The 24,214-nt window shown below is 40.8% G+C and overlaps 1 protein-coding gene across 4 annotated transcripts in view; it reads left to right on the top strand.

The window, feature by feature from the left end:
- Positions 1–609: 609 nt before the first annotated feature.
- Positions 610–24,214, top strand: part of BICC1 (BicC family RNA binding protein 1) — a 360,705-nt gene continuing 337,100 nt past the window's right edge. For all 4 annotated transcript variants that reach the window (XM_085883538.1, XM_085883536.1, XM_085883537.1 and 1 more), the window contains exon 1: positions 610–829. In XM_085883538.1, the coding sequence (XP_085739664.1) occupies positions 685–829 (145 nt within the window). In that variant the 5' untranslated portion in view covers positions 610–684. The remainder of the gene's footprint in view (positions 830–24,214) is intronic.

The raw sequence follows: 24,214 nt of genomic DNA, 5'->3' as shown, positions 1-24,214 counted from the left end.
GTCGTCCATTGCTATATGTATCTATTATGTTTCTACCATTGCAAAATTGAAAGCAAACATGTCGACCTTTCTGGAAGCATCACCACATTTGATTTCCCTCACCGCACCCTGATCCATGCTCACAGTGTAAGTTCAGCTTATCCTTTATCTGGGTGGGTGAGGGCTTGGGCTCGGTCGAGGTGCATTTTGTTTTTACTTTGACCCTTTGTTTCGTTGCCATCACATTCTCTCTTCCCTGACAGCCTGACTGCATGTACGATGAAAGTTGATTGAGGTTCTGAGATTTTATTAATATAATCGGTGCAAGAAGACATTTTTTTTCATCTTTATCCGAGCCTGGGTAATTTTCACTTTATGGGCATTCTTGCCCCATGCTGTCGTGTGTGCACAGCTGAGTATGTGAATCCTGTGTGTGTGTGCGGATTAAGCTTGGCTTGCACGCCAAGTTGGTTTTGGTTTCGCGAATGCTTTGTTTTTTTTGAGGAACTTAGGAACTTTTAAGTGTTTAGGGAGAAAGAACTGCAGGCGGAGTCGGGGAAGTGCGGGAGATGAAACGAGAGGGAGGGAGGAGGGTGGGACTGCTGCGGGTCTGTACATTAATAGGTCGTTGGATGTGGTGGGGTGTCCTGGCAGTTCTGCTGCACGGCCTCGCTCAGTGTAAACATTGCAGGTGTAGCAGGCTCGATGAGTGAGCGAAGCAGCAACTCTCCGAGCCCCAGGAGTGAGGAGGGAGAACCAATCGATACTGTGCGTGATTTCAGTCGTCAACCAGAATGGAGTGAGGAACGCTTCCGAGTGGACCGCAAGAAACTCGAGGCTATGATGCAAGGTGAGCTTTCACTTGAGATTGTATCAATCGTTGGTGACGTCACAATGCTTCGGTTCACATGACATTGTATCAATTGTTACGTCACAATGTGCAGTTACAGTTATCCCAGAGTCTCCCTCTACTTTGTGGTACCTGGGCCTCATTCTGACCAATGAGTACCAAGTCTGAGGTTAACAACCAGTAAAAGACAATTCCCCATGAAATCTCACGAGATCGTCATTTTCCACAACTACTTTGTCTTCACGTGTCATGATTTTGATTGTAGGGATGGTGTGTGTCCTCAGATTTCAGATAATGCTGTACCTCTTTACTGTGATAACAGATATCATTGTTTCCCATAAAATATTGTTTGCCTTCCTCTCATCGTGTTACTTTGCTGGCCTTGTGAAGGAACGATGAGGTAAGTTATGTTTATCTGCATGGTAGGACCTAACCACTCCCCTTTTCCAGGTTATCATGATTTCCCCACCATCCCCTCTCCCTCACCTATTTTCATTTTTTTTTTCGAAGTCAGTTGGTTTGTTCCTTTTCTATTATATCCCCACTTTCCCCGTCCTCTTCTTGCTGTGTTTCGTTAATTATTGTTAATAATTTCTTTCATTAAACAAGGCCGTTAATTATCTTCAAAAGGGGTGTTTTAATTAACCCAAACATCCAACTTTCACTCTTGCACTTCCTTGGAGGGAGTTCCTTTAGTATGCATTCAAAGGTTCAGGTTGCTAGGTTTCATGGTTTTGTAGTTATGGAGGACACACACACACACACACACACACACACACACACACACACACACACACACACACACACACACACACACACACACACACACACACACACACACACACACACACACACACACTTCAAAAACTACTGAATCAAATCCAACCAGATTTTTCAGGTTGCCGAAGCCGAGTAGGGTACCGCTAGTATGGTTTCTGTCTGGGTAGCATATTGTGGAGAGGGGGTTTAGGGTGGGGAGTAGACCCCAATTTTCTCTATGTAAATGTGTATCATATAGCGTTATCTGGGTGTGATCCAGTATTACAAACCATCTTCTTCTTGTACAAAGAAAGTTTAAATAACTTGATAATATGTATTACATTGATATTGAAATCTGAATGAGAATAATTCCAAATTTTCCAATTGTTTCATTTCACTCATCTCAAGCAGATGTTCAAACCAAAGCTTCCAACACTGAGCTTCGCAGCGAAGCGGAATTTTTTGTTGTTGTTGTTGTTGCTCCATAAATAAGCGGCAAGTTTGGTTAATGAAGATGGCTGTCAGGATGGCCAAGAGGAACATGCACTTGCCTCTTAGCTGTCTGGCCTTGGTTTGAATGTTGGCCCACATATAAACTGTCATCCTGGGCTTTCACAGGCAAGTTGTGTGTCATCAATAAACTGGGTGTCCCATCTGCTGGCATTAGTTGGTGAATGTTAAAAAATCCCCACTGTGTCCTTCGTGAAGAGTAGGTGAGCTATCTCCGGCACCCTGGCCAAATTTCAAATTAGTGCCCGAACTTTAATTGAATGTCAGGCCTGGCCAGCTGGTATTGAAATATTTGAAGCAAGCTTCCCCTGGCCAACCACGCAAGAATGTGGGAATACTTGTTGCCTTAAGGAAGAAGAAGAAGAAGAAGAAGAAGAGGAGGAATAAGTTGGCTGACGAAGGGGATGTTAGCTGATTTCCAAGCAGATAGAAGATGACCTCGGGGGAGAATGAGAGAGTGAATCGAGCAGAATGTTTGTTCAGTACAACATGCTGTCTTTTGATTAAATCCATCAGCAATGTGACAGGTTAAAATGCCTTGTACTGTATAACATGAATATCATCTGCCATTTATTGGAATTGCAGCAATTGCCACACACAGGACTACTTCTAGAATTATTACCCTCACCGAAGGAGAGAGTATTGTATGGGTGTCTGTCTGTCTGTCTGTCTGTCTGTCTGTCTGTCTGTCTGTCTGTCTGTCTGTCCGTCCGCACAGAACTTTAGTGTTTTTCTCCGCAACCGCTTGTCCGATTGAGACGAAATTTTCACCATTGGTGCGACGACTCATGTAGATGTTTTGATGATCATTATGACATCATATATCACATAGTGTGGCAGCCATATTGGAAAAACGGAAAAACTTTTGACCTGTATGTCTGAAACCGCACAAAGGAACAATAGAAACTTGGAAAATGGGAAATGAATTTGATGGTTTTTTTTTATGACATCACAGGTGCCTTTGTTATGACGCCATAATTGTGTATGTGGAATGCCACATCCCATCTGTACGAAAAAGTATGAGGGTCATCTCTGGATAAAATGGTCCAAAGAAAAAATTTCATGATGTCATCGGTCACGTGATTTGGCAGCCATATCGTTTTAAAAAAAAAGCCTTCAAACATCTTCTCTAAAGTGCCTAAACAGATTGAGGCGAAACTTTACATGTATGACCGCATGTCCATGAGGAACAAAAGGTTCACACATTTGATGTCATTGGTCACATTGTTTAGCAGCCGTATTGGGTTTACCCTAAGACCTATAAAAATCTTCTTCTCCAGAACAGCTGGACAAATCGAGGGGAAACTTCACAGAAGTGTGAAGCCTAGCTTAGCCAGGTCTTTATTCCCAATGGTCCGTTCCTTCGAGCCGGAACGTCCTTGGCAGTGTCGCTCAGCGGCATCCGATCCGGAAAGGTGATCTGATCCGGTAGAGAGATCCCGTTCGGAGAAGGCATACCGAGGGTGTGGTTTCCCAGTGGTTAAACTGTGTGGTTAATTAGGTAACCCGATTCCATAGGCGGGAGGACCCTAGGTCACGCGGTTGAGTTATTGGCGTCCACGGTCGGTTAAGCGACCCGCCGTGTCATGGAATTATCTGTGAGCGATGGCCTACAATTCCGTGGAGTCTGGTTGGAATCGAGGTAGCTTCCTCCACCTAGTGGTTTTCTCACCTGACCCCGCCAGCCCGCAACAGTTTGGTGTCAGGAGTGGGATATGGACCCCCCATAAATAAATTTATGAGATTCGAACCCACAACAATTTGGCATCTGGAATGGGATTCAAGCCAGGGGTGTGCTTAGCAACCCCCCCCCCCACTTCCCCCCGAAATTAAGAGCAGGATTCAAATTTTATATAAATATCGGTACGGACCATGGCGGACCAAGATAAGATGAGCTGGTTCAGGTGGGTTCTGAAACAATGATAAAGGAATCCTTGGGTCAGGATGACAGTTTTGAGGGAGATCTTTCCCTGCAGCCATACCCAGAGGGAACATTGGGGGCAACAGCGACAATGCTTGGGCACCCCCTTCATCAAATTTCCCTCCCGGAGGACCAAACAATCCCTATCTGGATCCACACCCTATCATGGCAGATCGGCTTCGCCAAAGCCATTCGACATGAACCAGATGGTGGAGATACTAACACAAATGAATGGGAATATGCAAAACTTACAACCAGTGGTAGAGGTAAATGGGAATATGCAAAACATGGAAAGAAACTTACTAACACAAATGAAGGTGGGGCAAAGGTAAAGGGCGAAATGAGAAACATGGTCCGGAATTTTACAAATGGGATCAGGACTGTATGTGGGGAAATGACCGAGTCGAGGGGGAGTGCGGAGGCTGTTCGGACCGCGATGACGATGGGAAAGATCGAGGTGACGAGTGAAACCACAATAGTCAAGAGAGAAACCTGCAAACTCGGACAGGTAGAGACAAAGAGCCAGGAATTGGGCATGATAAAAGAGATGCAGAAATTAAAAGAGGTGAAAGACGCAGAAATTTTGAGGTGAACGAATTGCAAGGAACAAAAGAGGAGCAGACACAAGTAGAAATGGCAGGGATATTGAGATTGAGTATGTGGAAGGTTTTGGGACCCAGTGCGAGGGTCGGTTAACCTCCCACAGGAAGAAGGGGAGACTATATGCTCCCTCGAGGCAGACCGTGACGTGGTGAGTCCAGTAAGGCTAATCGAGGTGGAGTCATTGTATGGTGTGAAGGAGCAAATGCTGAGCTTTGGGGGGATAGAAGCCCCGTGATCTCATGGGCTAACACAAGACCCCAGCGTGATTGTGCCGGAGTGTGTATCAAAACGTGTGAGTAGTGCAAATGACATGGCATGTGTGAGTGCACGTGAGAAAATGGGGCACGGACCGACCCAGATGGGAGTCGGGGGTCGTGTGACGGATGGGAATAGTGAGCCTAATGAGACGGACGGAATTATTTCGGGAACCGCGCCGACTCCGCAGGACGCTGCGTGTGAGATCAGTTCCGTGTTTTGCAAACCGCCCAAGTGCGGACGATTGCATGATGGGAAGCCGGTGTTGAAAGGATCCGCACCTGGATGACTCCGCCCACGTCTCGCCTCGATGGCCCACCTTCTGTTTCTCGTCTCCGCCCACACGACCTCACTTAATGCTTCTCGACCAAGCCTCCTGCCTGATCCCGCCTACTGCTCCACCCTCGCCCTCTGGACTCGTCCCTTCTCCACTCGAGCTCCTGTTCGGAACACATTCTCCACATGTGCGGCTGTGGCCAGAACAATACGGCTATTGTCGGGTGCTGTACCACGGAGCATCCCTCCCCTGAAACACCCAGGTACCGAAAACTATAACCTCAACCCCCTCTCTCCCTGGCTGCAAAAGTCCTTTTTTTCATTGGGGTTTCTTCTTTTTCTGTGTGTGTGTCTGAGTGTGCTGGCACCTGTCTGTTAAGTAAGCCTGTGGAAGATCTTTTAATGTTGTTACTGTGAATAACCTCGTGTAAAGTCTGCACTGTCTGCTTTAGTAAGTTGCTTTATAATTGTCGCACCCCTCCCCCCCCCACACCCATCTCCTCTTTCCCTGCGTTACATACCCGATAAACCTTTGTTGTGCTACATGCTTTTCCTCGCTTGCTGTAAATAAATAATTGTTGTGGAAATGTTCCCAGCTCACCTTTGTCTTTTCCCTCATTGGTCCAGCATGGTTCGAATCCATGTTTAGCCGGGTCTTTATTCCCAATAGTCCGTTCCTTCTTGCGGGTATGTCGTTGGCAGTGTCGCTCGGCTGCATCCGATCCGGAAAGGTGATCTGATCCGGTTCGGACAAGGCGTACCGAGGGTGTGGTTCCCCACTGGTTAAACTGTGTGGTTAATTAGGTAACCTGATTCCATAGGCGGGAGGACCCTAGGTCACGTGGTTGAGTTATTGGCGTCCACGGTCGGTTAAGCGATCCTCCGTGTCATGGAATTATCCGTAAGTGACGGCTTGCAATTCTGGGGAGTCTGGTAGGAATTGACATAGCTTCCCCCACCTAGTGGTCTTCTCACCCGACCCCACCGGCCCACAACAGTATGTTAAAGAAAAATGGATATGTCACATGGTTTGGCAGCCATATTAGGTTGAAGAAAAATATTAAATAATGTTTTCTTTGTAACTACATGATCAATCAACGTGAAACTTCAAATTTTTCATTGAGTAGTGATGGGCAATACATATTTTAAATTTCAACTTGATTGGACACATGGTCTCACAGCCATAAATATTTGATTTTTTTTTATATGGGTTCTTTTTTATTTATTAATTTATTTTGAGTAACGCTTACTTGGCTGTGCCTGTATGGGCTTGAGGGTGGGTAGCAGCTGAAACCCGAATCCTATCCAGGTTCCTCCTGATGACTTCATCTTTACTTTTTCCTTTTTAGTTGGGCCCGAGGGTCCTTTTTCACCCCAAGCTTCATTGTACCACGGCCAGGAGTACGTGTAGGACACTGAAGATGAGATGGGATAAATGTGTGCATGAGAGAGAGAGAGCAAGTTTCTTTGTAAGAATTCCCAGGACAAGCTGATGTTGGAGAAAGTAGAGATGGGAGACCAGTCTTGAAGTTGGATGGTTGCTTGAAGTTCCTGCCAGTCGGCCTGGGTGAAAAGCCAGACTCGATGGTGCTGTGCTGGTTCTCGAATAACAGCCAGAGAGGGATGTCCACTTTGACAAGCATGTGGTCAGAAAAACCGATTGGAGAAGAGGAAGAACAACAGATATTTTCAGGGGAATTTGCCAAAATAAGACCAGAAGATATGGAGTACTGTTAATTGAGATCCGGTTCGGGAAGTTGACAGATAGTGTCAGTCCCAATGCATCACAGAAGTAATTTTGCTGAAGTGCCATGGCAGGTGAGAGAGGTACCCACACCCAGCCAACTGGCATGATGACAATTGAAGTCACCACATATGAGGAGGAGAGAGTTCAGATGAGGGATAGAAGTTGGTCCATGTTTTTGGAGAACGAGAGGTAAATGGTGTCATCACTGTTTGGTGGACAGTATGACACACATATAAGCATGGGGTGGGAGTGGAGGAGAAAAGGCTCTGTGGTGATGGGTTGAGGTATAGTGGGGAGTAATAAGAGAGGGGGCAGAGGCCAGTTGAAAATTGTAGGAGGTGGAGTGATGAGATGGAAGAGAGAGGGTGATGGAAGGAGGCAGCTTTGTGGATGTGAGGGGGGGAAGATTGGAGTGAGAATGGTGAGGGGAGAGTTTTTGAGAGAGGTGAAAAGGAAGCTTGGTGGGGGAAGAGTGTGAAGGTTGCTTTGAGAAGAAGGAGAGATGATGAGAGTAGGCATGGCTAAGGTGCAGGAGTGCAATGGGAGAGGTGGGGAAAGGGGAAGGATGAGACTTAGTAGTGGTATGGTGATGAAGTGGGCAGGGGGAGGTGCAAGATTTGAGGGGTTGGGAAGAGGGGGAGGTGTGCTGCGATGAAGGAATGAGCATGTTTGAGATGTTGAGGAGTGCACTGATTGAGAGCGAGTGAGATGTCTGTTTGGTTTTAATGGAGCCCACAGATGTTGGAACACTATACACTTTTGGAAAACAGAGTAGGAGCTGATACTGAAGCAGAATACAGTGAAGAGGTGCCAAGAGCAGAGGTAGGATGAGGGGCAAAATGGGAGGGGTACGGAGAGGGGATATCAGGTGAGGGGTCAGGAGGAGGTAGATTTAGGTCGGTGGGGTGAATTGGCACTGAAGTTGGAAAAAAAAGGATGATTCACAGAAGACGAACGAACATATATTGGAAACTGGGATTTAATTTTTTTAAGTCAGAGATGTGATTAAAGACATTATGTGAGGAATGCAATGAAGGTGAATTAAGAGAATGGAGAAAATAAATGTTGTAATAGTTGGACTTTTTCGACACAGAATGAAGGAAAGGTCAAATTGAAAACAGTCTTTTGTAGAAGAAAAAGAAGAGTGGTGAATTATCATGCAATACCAAGAACCACACATATGAAAGAGGAGGTTGAAGCATTTTAAGAGACTGTTTCTTTTATTTCTTGTTTTTTGCTAAAGATTCCGTTAGATGAGGAAAAGGAAAGGTTGAAGGAAATCGTGTCGGTGTTTGCTGAATTTGGATCGGCAAATGCAGAAGGAAGCTTGAAGCTTGACAAAAGTTAAAGGAAGAAGATTATGGGTGAGAAACACGTGGCTCCGGTAGGTGTAACATGAGAGGCTAAAAGAATGAAGAAGATATATATATATATATATATATATATATATATATATATATATATATATATATATATATATATATATATATATATATATATATATATATATATATATATATATATGTGTTAAGGTGAAGAAAAGGTTGCAGAAAAAATCGTGAAGGTGCATGGTGAATGTGGGTCCGCAAAAGTAGAAGATGGTAGATCGTTAAAGGAGGAGGAAGAAGAGTCGATACAGGAAGTCACGTGGTTACATCGGGTATAATGTGAGGGAAAAGGTATTTTTTTTTGTATTTTCTTTTTTGAATTTTAAGATATGAAACAGAGGGTATAGTTGAGAGGGATAGAAGGAGGGTGGAGGGAAAGTGGAGAAAATATAAACTGATGGTAATGAGGAGAAAATACAAATGAACACGATCGTGCACACAAACAGGAAGAAGGGTAGGCCTCAAGGAAACCCAATATGAAAATATGACAAAAACTCACCAATTAGCACAAGTTTTAACACAAGATTAAACTAGAAACACAGTAAACACAGAGATAATAACATGACAGTAAAAACTTGACAAAAACCACCGGAAAACTTATCTTTGAGAAAGTCGTCCAATACCCTGATGATGAACCGCCACCGTTGCTCAAGAACTGGAACTGGAAGTCCAATTGATGCATAATTATCCTAAATATGATTGATACATAATAATTCGCTCTTTCGGTACATAACTATCCCAAACTTAACTTACCAAAAGTAAATATGAAGCAAGGTTCCACCCACTCACCAATGAGTGGGTGGAACGAATATGAATACTGCACAGCAAGCAAAGCTGCACAGTACTGTTAACGTTTGCATGTGTCCATAGCGCAAACGACTCCGGGTTATTATGCATAAATTATATTAAGGGAATTGCAATAACAATAACTAAACTCACCCAAAGTTCAGGGTAGTTATGTTACCATATTTACCATATTTGATAAATAGGGTTACCCTGTTTGAACTTTCAAAAAAGTGGGCACCATAGGAGGGACAAAAAAAGTGGGCACTCCCAAAAACGAGGACACTTTTCAAGAGTTTCCTTTACATATTGAGCAATCATACTGGCAGTCTCACTAGGTGTGTTCCAGACCTCAATTAACTTTGACTGCAAACTGCCGTTCTTCCAGTCGAAACACTGAGTTATTACTGGAAATATTTTCACTGAACCGTGATTGATTCCATCTGTACCAACTTTGCAGTAAGCTATAACCATTTTCTTGAAACGCTTTCAGAGAAGCGTCAGCAGAATGTGGTAAAAGTACAATTGCTTCTGTCTCGGCTTTTCCAGAGTTCAAAATCACTTCTCCTGCCCCACCCTAACTCACCAATTCTCCTACCCCCACGGCCCTCCAACTGTCCTACCCCACCCCTCTGCCCCGGCAATTCTCCAACTCTCCTACCCCCATGGCCCTCCAACTCTCTTACCCCCCCCCACTCCCTGGCCCTCCAATTCTCCTACCTCCTACCCCTCCCATCCTGGCAACTCTTCTACCTCTCCCCCTTCTCCATTTTTCCCCTCCGAGCAATGCCGGGTAACCCTGCTAGTATAAATACAAAGGGTTTGAATTATGCTGGGTTTGTAATGTACAATTTACATTGGTGTGTTTTATTTCATACTGAAGAGGGCCGCAAGAAAAATAAGGCAAAATATTTTAATAACATCGGCAGGATCTTCCTTGAAGGGAGAAGAAAGAAATCCAGTTGGGTATTGTGGGTGTGCCCTTTACACAGAAAACACTCACAAACAGATTTATTGGGCATTTTCCTGTACTTAGAGTAAGCTGTAAAGTATAGTTGGTGTCAGCTCAGCTCTTGTTTCAGATTACTTACTCTTAGGCACAGTATTTTACTACAGAGACGAGAAATACAGCAGTTCAACATCGTATTTGTGAAAAGTTAATGGGTAGGCAAAACGTCAATCTCATGTTCGGCTCAAAATTTATCTGATGACCGAGTGAACGCTGCGGGCTGGTAGTTTTTCGAAACTAAAGAAAGCCAACCTTTTGCCCCCATTCTCGCTGTCATGAATATGGTTTTCTGCTCTTCTTACGAGCCTTGGCACGAGACGTTACTTGCCAACAAGAAGGACAAATGTGATTAACGTTAGCATTCCTGTGGACTCCTTTGTTTGAAAAGGGCAGCTGTGTACAACATTCTTTTGTGTGTCATATGTGCATGGGACTGTCTGTATAAAGCGATTGTAGAGCAAATTTAAGTTTCCTAAAATTATAAATCTCAATACCTTTGTGTTGGAAATGAATTTTGTGTTGGAAATTAAATGCCCTGGTCGAAACCAGGGCATTTAAGATCATCGGCATCTCCCGCAATGAAGCTGAGTCTTTGGGCCTCTCACTCAATCACCGCAGGTTGGTCGGTGGTCTTTCTGTCTTCTACCGACTCCTCTCCAGCCTTGCCCCCCCTGCTCTCTCTGCGATTTGTCCCCACCACATTTCCACAGGGCGCTCAAGGTCCGCCAACAACCTCCTTCTGGAAAAACTACCAAAATCACGAATCACTGCTCATCTTCACTCTTTCATTCCTCTTTTTTCCTGCCTTTGGAATAAACTTCCTCACTCTATTCTTTCCCATTCTTCCCTCCAGGCTTTCAAAACAGCTGTTCACCACCACCTCTTATCTTCCCCCATCCAAATCCTCGATCTTTTCTACCCCCGATAATCCACCCAAGCCCACTTCCTTCATTTCTCCTGCTTTCCTTCCTGAAAGTCCCCGAAATGTCCATCTTCTCTTCGCCATGTTCCCCGTCCCATCCCCATCCCTCTCCCTTCCACAGTTCACCTAATGTGTCTGTTCCCCACTGTTTTGTCCCTTCCACTCCCGCCCCTCGTCTCATGCCTCCTTGCTGTGAGTTGTGTGTTTGCTCTCATACGAGCCTCGACCAAGGTATACAAAAAAAAAAAAAAATTTTCACATGTAATGTTGCAGTTTTAAACTTTTATCACCTCCATATTGTCATTGTTATGATGATCTGCACATTAATAATCATCCTTAGATAATTCAAGGAGGAACCCGTGTTTGTGCGTTTTTCCCGCTACTTCTCCTGGTTCTGGTCCAACTACATCCAGACTTGTTACAAAGGATCAACATGATCCCAATTAATCTATAGGGGTGTTTTTATCTTTACCGGTGGTCTTGGGGGGGTGGGGGGGGATGATGCAAATTATCTACGTAAATGTGTCTCGTATAGCACCACCTCCAGGTGAGAGAGGGTATTACAATTGCCCATCCTTTCCAGTGCAGTATTCCTGTCCCCCGGTTTTCCTGTTCAGTGAGGTGTTTTGAATTACAAGCAGGAGGTATTTTTGCTTAATGGACGTAACCCGGGTTGTGCCTTTAGCTTATCTGGAATTTACATTCCATAAAAGGTGTTGTCATCACGCATCGTCCGTCTTCTTTTTCAATTTCTCTGGCCAAACCACTGGGCCACGGTCCGGCTGAAATTTGGCAGCAACATTCCTCTCATGACTGGTCACAGGAATTTCAAAGCTCGTTCCGATTACATGACTTTAAGTAGGTCAAAATGGCCAACATAGCAAATTTCTTCAAAAATCTTCTTCTCTAGACCCACCAATCAAAATGCTACCAAATTTGAGTTATAACATTAGACCAGGGGAGGAATGTTAAATTGCCAGTCATTCTGATCATGTGACCAGAAGTGTGTCAAAATGGCCAGTTTTATCAACTTTTGAGGAAATCTCATTAATTCCTTTAAAAATCTTCTTTTCCAGTCAGAATGCTACCAAATTGGGGTCCAACATTAGACCAAGACGCAGAATAAGCTGCAGGTCCAGTGGTCCTATTTTTTTTTCGGGGCAATTGAGGCAGCTCTGAGTTGCCTATACACCATCCAAATAAAGGTATGTCAGAAGAACGTGTTGCATACTTGGAACAATATCGCCCATAAGGCGGGTACTCTGCTAGTATTGTAATAATTTTGGGAAGGAATTTTTAAATGCCCAGGAGTTGGTCACCTTTCTTTGTCTTGGTGTTCGTACATGGTCGGCCTCTTCATGTGCTTTCTTTATTTATTTGTATTGCATTATTTTTTTTTTTCGTTTAACTGCTTTGTCTTGCTTCAGAGGAGGTTAAATCTAAAAGGAATGTCCACGAGTGGTGCTGATATAACCCTTTACGAACCAAAGTGATCATTACATACTGAATGTTTCAGATGATGTTCCGTGTGACATTTCACTACATCGGCCAGTGGATATGTAAATACCCTTTAATCCATGGTGCATTACACTTTTTAATGACTTTTGCAATAAATATGATCGAATCTATTTTTTTATCCTGATGAAGAAAAATGAAGGTAGAACCAATGCTGTCTAAAGCTCATAATGTTATAAACGTCTGCATGTGACCTTTGTGCTGACTCTTTGGGGGGTGTTTCCATTGGGATGTTTGAGGAATAGGTTGTCCATCCATTACTGAGTTAGAAAAAGGAACAGATTTATGGTGGAGTGGTCAAGATAGAAGACAACTTGATGGTTAAAGAATTAGAAACTATCTAGATCAAGATAAGACCAAAAAGAACTTCAATGAATCATTCTGTGGTTGACAGGATTGTAAAGAGCTGCACACTGACCTCTATGCTGTCTAGCCTGGGTTCAAATCCCGATACAGCGATAAACTGTCATTCCGGTGTTTCACAGGCATGGTGATTCGTCGATGTGTGTGTCATCTCTCGGATGGACGTTAGACAGACGTCCCATCTACCAGCATTCGTTGGTGGACGTTAAAGATCCCTTTGTGGTGTCCTTTGTGAAGAATAGACGAGATATCGCCAGCACCCTGAAAAAATTCTAAATTCCTGCCTTAACCTACAGATGGCATTGCATCAGCAGCACAGCCGCACCCTCAGTCAATGATGCTACCCCGCAGCCCTGTGCTGCATATGAACAAAGAATAAGAATGATTCTGTGACCATGGGAAGATTGCTGACCTCATGTGTTGTCCTCAGATCATTATTGCCACCCAATACAGGTGTTAATACGTTTGGACTATTGCAAGCCTTGTCTCCTGGGGTGTGTTCCATTACCAATCAGCTTGTACAGCGCTCATCAAGTGGCTTAAGCACTCAAGCAAGCACTCTATTCAAAACCGTTGACAAGGAATCGCTGGCTTGATAAACGTTTGCTTGAGCTGCTTGGTAACTGAACACACCCCAGGTAATAGGGATTATTATTTGTATGCAGCCTGTGGCTGCTGCTTGCATCATTGCTGGGAGCACGGCTGTGCGGCTGATTCACTGCACCTGTTTTCAGTAAGCTGGTACTCATATTGCCAACCTTGGAAGGATGACAGGCTGAGTCAACCCACCTGGTGTTATGCAACGCCACCACAGGGTCTCAAACTCAAGACCCTAAGATCTTAAGCCAGCCACCTTAACTGTTAAGCCAACACCAGGCTAAGGCAATACTGATTACACTTTGGGATTACTTTTTGGTGAAAAGGAAAACAATCTGAGATAAGGCTGTTGGAGAAAAGTAAACTGGATTTGAGGTCAACTGTGATTATGGATTCCATGACCATGCTAATGATTGGAAATAAACAAATATGTGTCATTAAGGAGTTGGATTGTTGCACCTTGTTAGCTCATCTATGACGAACTCTAAAAAAGCTGTTAAAGCCATTAACGACGTCCCTCAGCTTGCCAGCCAGCCAGTTAGTCAGTCAGTCAGTCAATCAATCCTTCCTTCCTACCAGCAATGGGTCAGTTAAATATTTTTTGTTTTTTGCCCACTCAGAGCGAGCTCAACGAATCATTTTGAAACATAGCATGTTGATTCGTAATGTCGATGTGTAAAACCTAATGGAGCCCTTTTTTAAATTTCTATCCAGGTGGTGAGATAATTCGCTAATTAACTCAAAATAATCTGTAGTCCAACACAAAGGTGTTGAGATTTGTCTTTGAGACAGCTGTTTACCACCTTCTCAGGTCGTCCCCAATCCAAAACCATAATCTTCTCTACCCTTGTGAACCCCAACACAACCCCTCCTTTTTCCAAACTTCCAGTTTTTCCTCCTGAGAGTTCCCTTCTGCATTCACCTTGTCCATGTCATGCATCCTCTCCTGCCCCCCCAGGTGGTGACACACCCAATACTTGTCTGCCTCCCCCTGTCTTGGCCTTCAACCCTGCTGTTGGTGTTTTCCCCTCTTTCTGCTGTTCCCTCTCTCTGCTGTTCCTTTTGCCCTGTTGCATTCTGATCCGTTCAGTGTACTAATTAATACGAGCTCTTCTACGAGCCTTGACTATTTATACAAATGTAATCTGTGTTTGTATGTCCATCACATATCACGAGATTTTGTTATCGATGTTTCCTCGTTGTTTAATTTTAACCTTTTAAGCCTCTTAATTTGACCTCTTAATTTAGTTTGATCTTGATCATTATTTAATTCAATCCCTTGATTAAATTTAACCTTCTCATGTCATGAATGTCCTCATGCTTTGAAGAGCAGGAAATAAAGGGGGAAGGGAGGACAGACAGTTGGGGTGATAACAGGGTGGGGAGCAGGGAGAGGACAGTCCTTTTTTCATCCTTTTCAGTCCTTTCATTATTTTAGTCCTTTAAAGATCCTTTCAACAGTCTGAACCGCTTCAAATTCCTTAAGACCCTTTAAAACCCTTAAATCCTTTCGATCCCTCAGACCCTTCAGAACACAAAGACCCTTTAAGACCCTGAAAACGCCTCAGACCCTCTTTATCACCTAATGCAGCCTGACTACAAACACCGTTCTTCGGAAGACGAGAGTCTGTCCCACTTGAGACTATTCATTTGTGCAATGCAGTGATGTTGGCCGATTTCCAAGCAGATGGAAGATAAGATAACCTATGGCAAATGATAGGTTGAAAAGAGCAGAACGAGGATGTGCAACAGCAACAGAGGAGGTTTTTAGGAGTCGTGAGCTGATACCGTCTGGTCCAGTTGCAGAATCAGAGTCGAGGGTTCCAGAAACTTATCCACCTTCACAGGTGCAAAAGACACAGGAGCAGTTTGGAACAACTGGGTTGGGTGGGTGCAGACAACGATGGGAAATTTAATCCAATTAAAATGAACACTTTAAATTTACTGAAAATATTTGGAGTAAATATTGAAAATACAATGTTAATACTGTTTATGCATGACCTCAAAGCTATGCCTTTCACTTCACTGGCTTTGTTATTTAATAAATACAAGGCCCCTAAATGAGAACCATCTGAAAACCATCGCTTTACATCTTTTCATTCATAATTATCCTTCTTATTCCTCCTTTGATATAATTGACAAACAACTTTTAATTTATTTTTCTACAATCGTTTTTCTTCACACAGGTAACATAGCTTTAATCCTAAATTGGAGCACCCCTAATTATATCAATGAATATCTGAGCTGAAGGTACAAGGGATTATGTCATTTTATTATCATGTGAGATGAGTCAATAATGGTTGGAGGTCATCCATTTATCTGACACCAAAGTAATATGCCCTGGGAAGCAGCTCAACAAAGGTCAGGTCAGGTATGTGGAGCATGCTCCAGAGCACCGCGTCGCTGCATCCACTTTCGGTACTCTGGAGGCTTCCGTCTGGCCATCCCCCAGGCAGATGCCTGGCCTATCCCGAGCTCCTTGAGATGCCAATCAACCTGCTGCAACCACGAGGCTAGTGGTTGACCCATTGGCCGCTTCCACGCAGGAGGCGCTCTCACTAAGAATTTGGTAAGCAGGATCAGCATCAGGAAATCGAGCTACATGTCCATACATCCGCAGCTGACACTCATGGACAATGAAGTAACAAATCTCATCTGAGTCTCACTCAGCAAATGCTCGATGGACACAAAGTCTGACCAGCAATAACCAAGGATTCTCCGAAGAGACCTGGTACTGAAGGAGTTCGGTCTCCATCTCAGATCCTTTGTTTGTTTATTGTTCCACATTTCACAACAAAAAACAAGTCATTCATACAAATTTCAGTCAAATCTATAACACTGTAATAAATGTCAGTGTGTGTCCATCTGTCGGTCTGTCCGTCCGTCTCCTCCATAACTCTAAAACCATGAAACCTGGTGGCTCCAACTGCATGCATACAAAGTGAACTCCAAGGTGGTGCATGAATGAAAGTTGGGATGATTCGGTGTATTAAAACAACCCCTTTGAAGATTATTTAGGGGGTGCTCATCACGAAAAACCAAAATAAGTCTAATAAAGATGGCAGCATGCAATCTTGGTCAGCCCTCTGTCAGCTCGCAAGAGTCTGAAGCCATCATTTTGTTTTGGCCTGCTCAACAATGCCTTGACTTGGAACACACCGCAACGATTTCTTAATAAAGTTTTTTTTTTTTTCTTTTTCACTTTCTTCACTCATATTATCGAATGCTTGATCATTATATTTACGAATCCCTGGATACATTGCAATGCTTATAAATGCCTGGAGACACCAGCGTTCATGGCTTTATTTCATTGCCGGACATGCCGTAACCTCGAAAATCTCTTAAACAAAGCCAAATTACAAAATTTTATCTCCAGACTTGAACGTAGCAGTAGTTCCAACTCCTAATAAAGTAGACATTATCAAAGCTTTTCAACTTGCACTCCTCAGGATGAAACCGCAAGCAGATGAAGAAGGAGCTCTAAAGTTTCATTTATAAAGTTACAATGTAATGTCCTCAATGTTGATTGGTTGACAAAAAGAAAGGACGGGATCACCTGATTGGTGGAACCATGAAGCATCATGAATAATGAGTAGGTAGAAATGAACCATCATGAATAATTAGGGGAAGATGAATCATCAAAGTGCCGGCAGAAACCTAATGCTAATTAGCTGAGGGCTAGTTGGGGGGTAGGCGGGGTGTGGTTTTCATGATGACTCAATGTTAACTGTGGTGCAGTTGTCACACCGTCAAGCCATCATAGTCAAAATAGATGTAAAGTTCGGACAAATTCTTTCTGTCTACAAAGAAAGGGATTGGTTTACCTGATGATTGTGGCCTCCATTGCACGAAGGTGAGCTAAACTGCATCCTCTACTCAGGATTTTTATACCAGCCAATATGATATTGCTCTGCACACTGAGGATTATTCAGTAAATGGTCACCAATTGCACAGGCACAGGGAATAGTTGTTGCACTATGTACATTCTTACAAGCCCGAGTTGGTTGTCTCTGTCCGGTTGACTGACCCCGTCTGATCCCCAAAGGGACGTGTGTTGTTCAATGCGATCCTTCATTCTCAAAGACGTGCGGCCCACATACCTCGCATTACATTGGCACTGAAATTCATAAATAATCTTACTTGTATAAGAGGCGGGCAGAACATATTTTTGGGCTGACGGAAGCAACCGGCGGGTAATGAGAATCATTCGTGGTTGAACAGCATAGAATTTAATGGGACACTGTCTGAATGATCTGGTTTTCAAACCAGTGAGACACTTTGCCTTTCCAAGGAAGAAGTAGGTATACAGGTCCGATTAAAGGATTCTTTGGTGGGTTCAGGAATTTGTATATATATATATATATATATATATATATATATATATATATATATATATATATATATATATATATATATATATATATATATATACAAAGCCTGGTGTTGGTGCAGTGGTTAAGGCAGTGGCTTGGGATCCAAAAGGTCCTGAGTTCAAGCCCCGTTGGGCCACTGAATTAATACACCAGGGGGTTGACTCAGCCTGTCATCCTTCCGAGGTCGGCGAAATGAGTACCAGTATACTGGGCCGGTGTATACCCCGGTTAAAATAGGTGTACCATATCCCTGTGTCGTAAAAGGCGACCAGGGTTGCGTCAGGAAGGGCATCCGGCGAAAAACATGTGCCAAATCACGATGCGGATCATTCGGATGATCCGCTGTGGCGACCCCTTACGGGAGCAGCCGAAAGAAGAAGAAGAAGATATATATATATATATATATATATATATATATATATATATATATATATATATATATATATATATATATATATATATATATATATATAAATCAAAACATAATGAAGAGGTTCATAGCTTCTGTGTAGTTCCGTAATGGCCTGTAATATACCATGACGCTGATGAAGAAGTACATTGAGGTGATAATATGTTCACCAGGTAATATTACAGACACTTCACTGGTCTCTGGCAAATTATAGCATCGAATGTGTTCATCAGATGGTCGCTTCTTGGCATCGATAACCATCTTAATTGAGTTGTCACTGTTAGTCAACACAATGGCAGATTTGAGAGAATAAATGTAAGGATTATTTCTCGGAGTAAATTCTGTAGTTCAGTCAGTATTCCAGCATCAAGCATTGGGTTATGTCATAATCTGTTGCACAATTCATCGCTATCATGAAACCAAATTTGTGCAAATTTGGGATGATCATCATCATTTGAGAGCAGTGATCCAATGCGATGATAAATTTTCCCTGCAATTTTACAACAGGGCTGAATCCTGGCATACTATGTTCATGTATGCCGATCAATGCCATAGCCAAAGAATTGTTATATTGTCGTATATGGTCAATTAAATTTTTCCGAATCAACAAATCCTTCAATTTGTTGGGATAGTTCTCAAGCAAATCAATTGCAATCTTGCCTTTTTCACAACAGAAGCCAGGTCACTACCCTGGCCAGCACAGAGCTTTACAGAAGTCACACTTGTGGCCATTATCAAGGTTTGGAAGAATGTGTTGTTTCTTCACATACAATGACTCGTTAAAGAATTGGGTGTCGATTGCTGCACCTTCTTTTCTTGGGTTGATTGTATTTTGTTTGACGTTACATCCAGCTTGTCGTGCCGTTCTTTTTCGCTTGCTGTCTGGAGTGGTAGTTGAAAGACATATTTTCTTGGGCGGCATTGTTCAATTCTGAAAAAGATTGCACATTGTTAAATACCTTCCTTAGCTAGTGTCTTTCCACGATTCTTAGCCAAAGACAATTTGTATTTCATTTGAAGTTGACACACGGGCGATTTTTACACGATTTATGACGAAAATTTCACCTTTTTCTCTGACCTCTCCTCGAATAGAATCGGAAGTAAAGTTTCAACAACTTTTGGCATAATATATAATAATATAAAGCGAGAGCTGGGATTGGCTCAATAATAAAAAATGAAATGGTGGATTTTTTTTTTTTGGTCAATCATAAAACACACATAAATGCAATATAAGAAGAAGAAAGACAGCCAAAATGAGGTTTCATAATATGTGCAGGTGATGTAAGAATAGCTGTACATCAACACCGTGTTGACCCGTTCAGCCGTTTCGGAGTCTATAGCGGACATAATCGGTGAATTATAGTATGTGTGTGTGTGTGAGATGAAATGAGATGATGATGATGAAGTATGATGATGACACAATGTTTCTTGTTACCTTTTTGTGTCATATGCACCTTCTGAGGTAGTTCAGCATGTGCAGAAGAGGGTTTTACGTTGCAGACGCTGTTTCCTCGGAGTGGCATTACGCCTCTCAGCGGTGACGTCACACGTCGCCATGCAAACGAATGTAAAAATTAGAAAATCGCCAAAAGTTCCCAAACCTGACCGTCTGACACGATCTCACATAGATTATGATGTACATTAGACCACAGAGCAAACGCATGCCGAAAGTGGTGACCATTTCCGTTCAGCCGTTTCAGAGTCTATAGTGGATATAATCAATGAATTATAGTGTGATATATATGTGTGTGTGTGTGTGTGTGTGTGTGTGTGTGTGTGTGTGTGTGTGTGTGTGTGTGTGTGTGTATATATGTATGTACATACGTGTGTGTGTGTGTGTGTGTGTGTGTGTGTGTGTGTGTGTGTGTGTGTGTGTGTGTGTGTGTGTGTGTGTGTGTGTGTGTGTATGTATATATATATATATATATATATATATATATATATATATATATATATATATATATATATATATATATATATATATATATATATATATATATATGTATATATATGGGGTTTCTAAGGCAACCATGCAAATAAATGGGGTGAAGGGGGAAAACTCTTTGAATTGATCCCTGAAAACCCCTCAACTGGAGTCTAATTCCTCCCCCTCCCATACAAATGTATAGGATAACCTTTTTGAAAACCCCTTAAAAACCTTAAACAGGAGAATTATTTTCTGCCATACAAGTTCATGTTAAATTGAGACTGTCTCAGGGCCCAAAAAACCTCATACAAATGTATAGGCTAACCTTTTTGAAAACCCCTTTAAAAAACCCCAAACAGGAGAATGATTCCCCCCATACAAATTAATAGGGAGAACTCTCTATCTCAAGGCTCATTCATTTAAAACAGGAGAATTATTTTCTCTCCCCCCTCTGATTCTTAGTCCATGGGGTCAAAAGAAGAGATCGATCTCTCCCCCATTACTTACTGATTTACTTTTATATTATCATTCTATTCAAAGAGTGATCCAACGAATATTTGTTCATGTTCTATTTGAGGTACTAAATTAATTTTCCTATTACATTCATCACCATTGAATATATTCACAAATATTATTTTAGAACTTAGTTCTTCGTCTAAATATCTTTGTTGAGCAGAGATAAAATGATAAACTTATCTTAATGCTCTTGTTTGACCACCTCCTGAGCCACATATCATTTTGAGATTAGAGTAAATTGTTTTTCCATTGTTTAATTGATAACCATCAAAGTTTTCAGTCCATTCAAGGATATTTATTTTTTTTTCTTTACATCCTGTAAGTTATTTGTAATTGAATTTATCCACTTATTTGTTTTATATACTTTTACCCCAGTTATTTCTTCAATAAGACTTATTTGATATTTCTCACACTCTTTATGTTTTCCATTTAAGTACCAAGGTTGATTACATCTCCACTCTTTGGTTTGGTTATTGCTTGGTTCTTTCATTTATAAATCAGGAAAAGACAGTAGTAGTCCCTCAGCACTTATACTTATAACCATAAGGGAGACTATTAATTCCATTCTCTAAAATATATCTTTTATCATCAAAAGCTCCTAATGCTTTCTTATTTATTTCTTCTGAATATAATTGATGTTTATAACTTCTTATTTTCTTCATTTTTCTTTACTCTTCCTTCTTTAACATTAAACAGTTGTAATAATGTTTAAAGTTTATTGTTTCATTTTTTATTTTTTCTTTATTCCCTTAACTTCTTTTTACACCTTTCAATATTATTGTCAATATATGTAAAAGCATAAGCCTTTGATCTCAATCCTAGACATTCACTCATAACCTTCCCACCCTATTCATCTTTAAACTTACCAATAACCTTTTTGTTATTTGATGAAAACAACACATCACCAGGTTTATAATTACTTGTATCAGATATATCAATATTATCAATCATATCCTCATATACATCTCCAGTCTTTATTTCTAATATAAAACTATCTGTATCCATATATAACAATGACACATTATCCTTATACTTTAATTTTAAATTATTATAGTTATAGTATACATAAACAACTTTGACAAATCAAGACTTGATGTTCCTATATAAATAGGTTTATCCATTTCAATACTCTCTTTTTTCAAATGAATAGCACAAATGTTGTCTGAAAATACCTCCACCCATTCAAAACTTGGTTTGTTAATTAACTTTGAAGCCTGTTTCCAAGATGTAGCAAGTCTTTTGTTTTCTCGATTCCTAACATTTTCCATAGTCTTTCCAAATACAGCATTATTCATTAATTTATAAAAGTCCTTCTCAAAATCTGTTTCTGCGTTTTTTTTCTACTTTTTGTATTAAAATCAACATAGTCCTTTAACCATGGACTTTGTTTAAATTTCAAAATCCTATGAATTTTCCTCACTCTCAACCCAGCAGATAAATATTGTCTCAAGTTCCTTTGATGTAAAACATAAATTTCTTTATCATTTAATGTAGAAAGTAGTTTTTCTGAAGATTTACCTTTTACATTAAATGACTGTTGATAATCACTTAACCATTCTTTTCTTGAACTTTCTTTATCGGAGGCAGAAGGTAAGTCTTTATGCTTATTATGAAGATCGCTCGGGTACCTCAAATCAACTTCAAAATAATAACCTTCTTCTTCCTCATTCAATTCCTCTTGAGAAGAATTAACAATATTCATCAAAACCTTTTCATAATCCTTTTCTTCCACCCACTCTAATTTACCATAAGGTAAAAATTGAGACATGGCCCACCCATTAAAACTGTTAGCATCATAATACATCAGGTAAGAGTTGTCCTCATTCTTATTATAATCAGGAAGATATTTGTTATTTGCTTTAGCATATCTCTTGGAACATACTTGAGATATTCCTCCTCTTTTAGCCTTCTCTATCATTGAAAGCATGTCTATATCACTGATTAATTCCAAATTTTGTTTTGTCATTTTTAACATAGCACTCCAAGCCAAACCCGGGGCTGTGTAATATTGTATGGGGTCTAATCCATAAGAATTTTTATTATGACAGACTGTTCTAAAAGTTTCAAACGCATCACTGAAAACAGTACATCAGTTTTAAGATATAAATCATGATATTCCCCAAGATTCTTTATATTAAACTTCTCCCAAACCGTTTTAGCTTGTGTATAATCTTCATCATAAATACGAGTTTTATTCAACTTACCATAGAAACTTTCCCTTGAAGGAAGTTGTGTTTCTTTAAACCTTTCAAATGAATCCATATAGTCATACGGATATATTCCCTTTTGTGATAGGAGATCAATCTCTTCTTGATTTGAGAAATATGATTTAAGACTCGGGAAGTTTTTTAATATTTGATGCTAACTCAGATAATGAATCTCCCATAAACATGTATGTGTCAAGAAATCTGATATGGGTTATGGGGGATGTATAAATTGTTTTTGTGAATGAGATGTATTTTTGATCTGTGGTTGGAATGGTGAAAATATTTCCGAATGTCTTTGAAAGTTCATTTATAAATAGATGTGTGTCATAGTGAGCGTTGTTGTGAAGAAAGACGGGAATAAAGTTTGGAGGTTTGTAATTAATATTACAACAAGAATGAGCAGGACCTCTATATTTACCAGTAAGATGACAATGATGTCTAACTTTAAACTCCTTAATTTTCTCATCACAAATATGACAGGTACTGTTCTCTCTAAATTCCTTTTCCTCTACCTTTGCTAATGACATTGGTTTATAGGTTTTCACCATTATTTCTCTCAGTCTTATACAATCTTTTTCCAATTGTCTAACAAACTCCTCTGAGGCATCTCCCCCTCTATAAAGTTCTAACTTGTATTCTTCACCAACAGCTGATTTGATATAATAACAGAATCCACAAGGAGTATGTTTTTGATATTTATTTGTGTATGATTTATTTGGATTTGGAGAAACAGTATCTATATTTTCAAGGATAATTTCAAAATCAGCATACTGTATATCACAAACGGATGTTTTATAGATTTGTTAAAATCTTTGAATGATATGTTTGAACCTGCTTTTGGTAAATTGATTATGGTTGATTTATGATTACTACAATATTTCGAATGTTGATTTAATCGTTCTTTTGTGTGAAAGGAGTTGAGACATCTCTTACAAGGATACGTTTTAAATTTTCTGTTATATATTTGTGATTTGGTTAATCTTGAGAAATTTTTGATGAAAGCATAATGTGATTTTTCCTCTGAAGTAAAGTGGAGAAGGTCAATGTGTGTTTCATCATTTTTATAGTTGTTTGAAATTTTTAATATCTGAACTTTGTTTGTATCCGTTAATCCATATACATTAACAGATAGATTATTCATTTTCTCAAATTTAGGAATATCACTCAATGACATTGGAAACTTTAAAACTTTAACATTTAATGTATTCTCATATTTCTTATAATGTTCAACCCTTTCAGGATTCCATTGTGGAGGATGTAAGTGAGCAAGAACAGACCATAGAAAACATTTATTATCTTTGTTTT

The sequence above is a fragment of the Eptatretus burgeri genome, chromosome 5 (genome assembly GCF_056783735.1).
Source record: "Eptatretus burgeri isolate ZD-2024b chromosome 5, Ebu_testis_v1, whole genome shotgun sequence".
Classification (NCBI taxonomy): Eukaryota; Metazoa; Chordata; class Myxini; order Myxiniformes; family Myxinidae; genus Eptatretus; species Eptatretus burgeri.
Note: the sequence above shows the minus strand (reverse complement) of the source record. Positions and strands in the feature narration are given on the sequence as shown.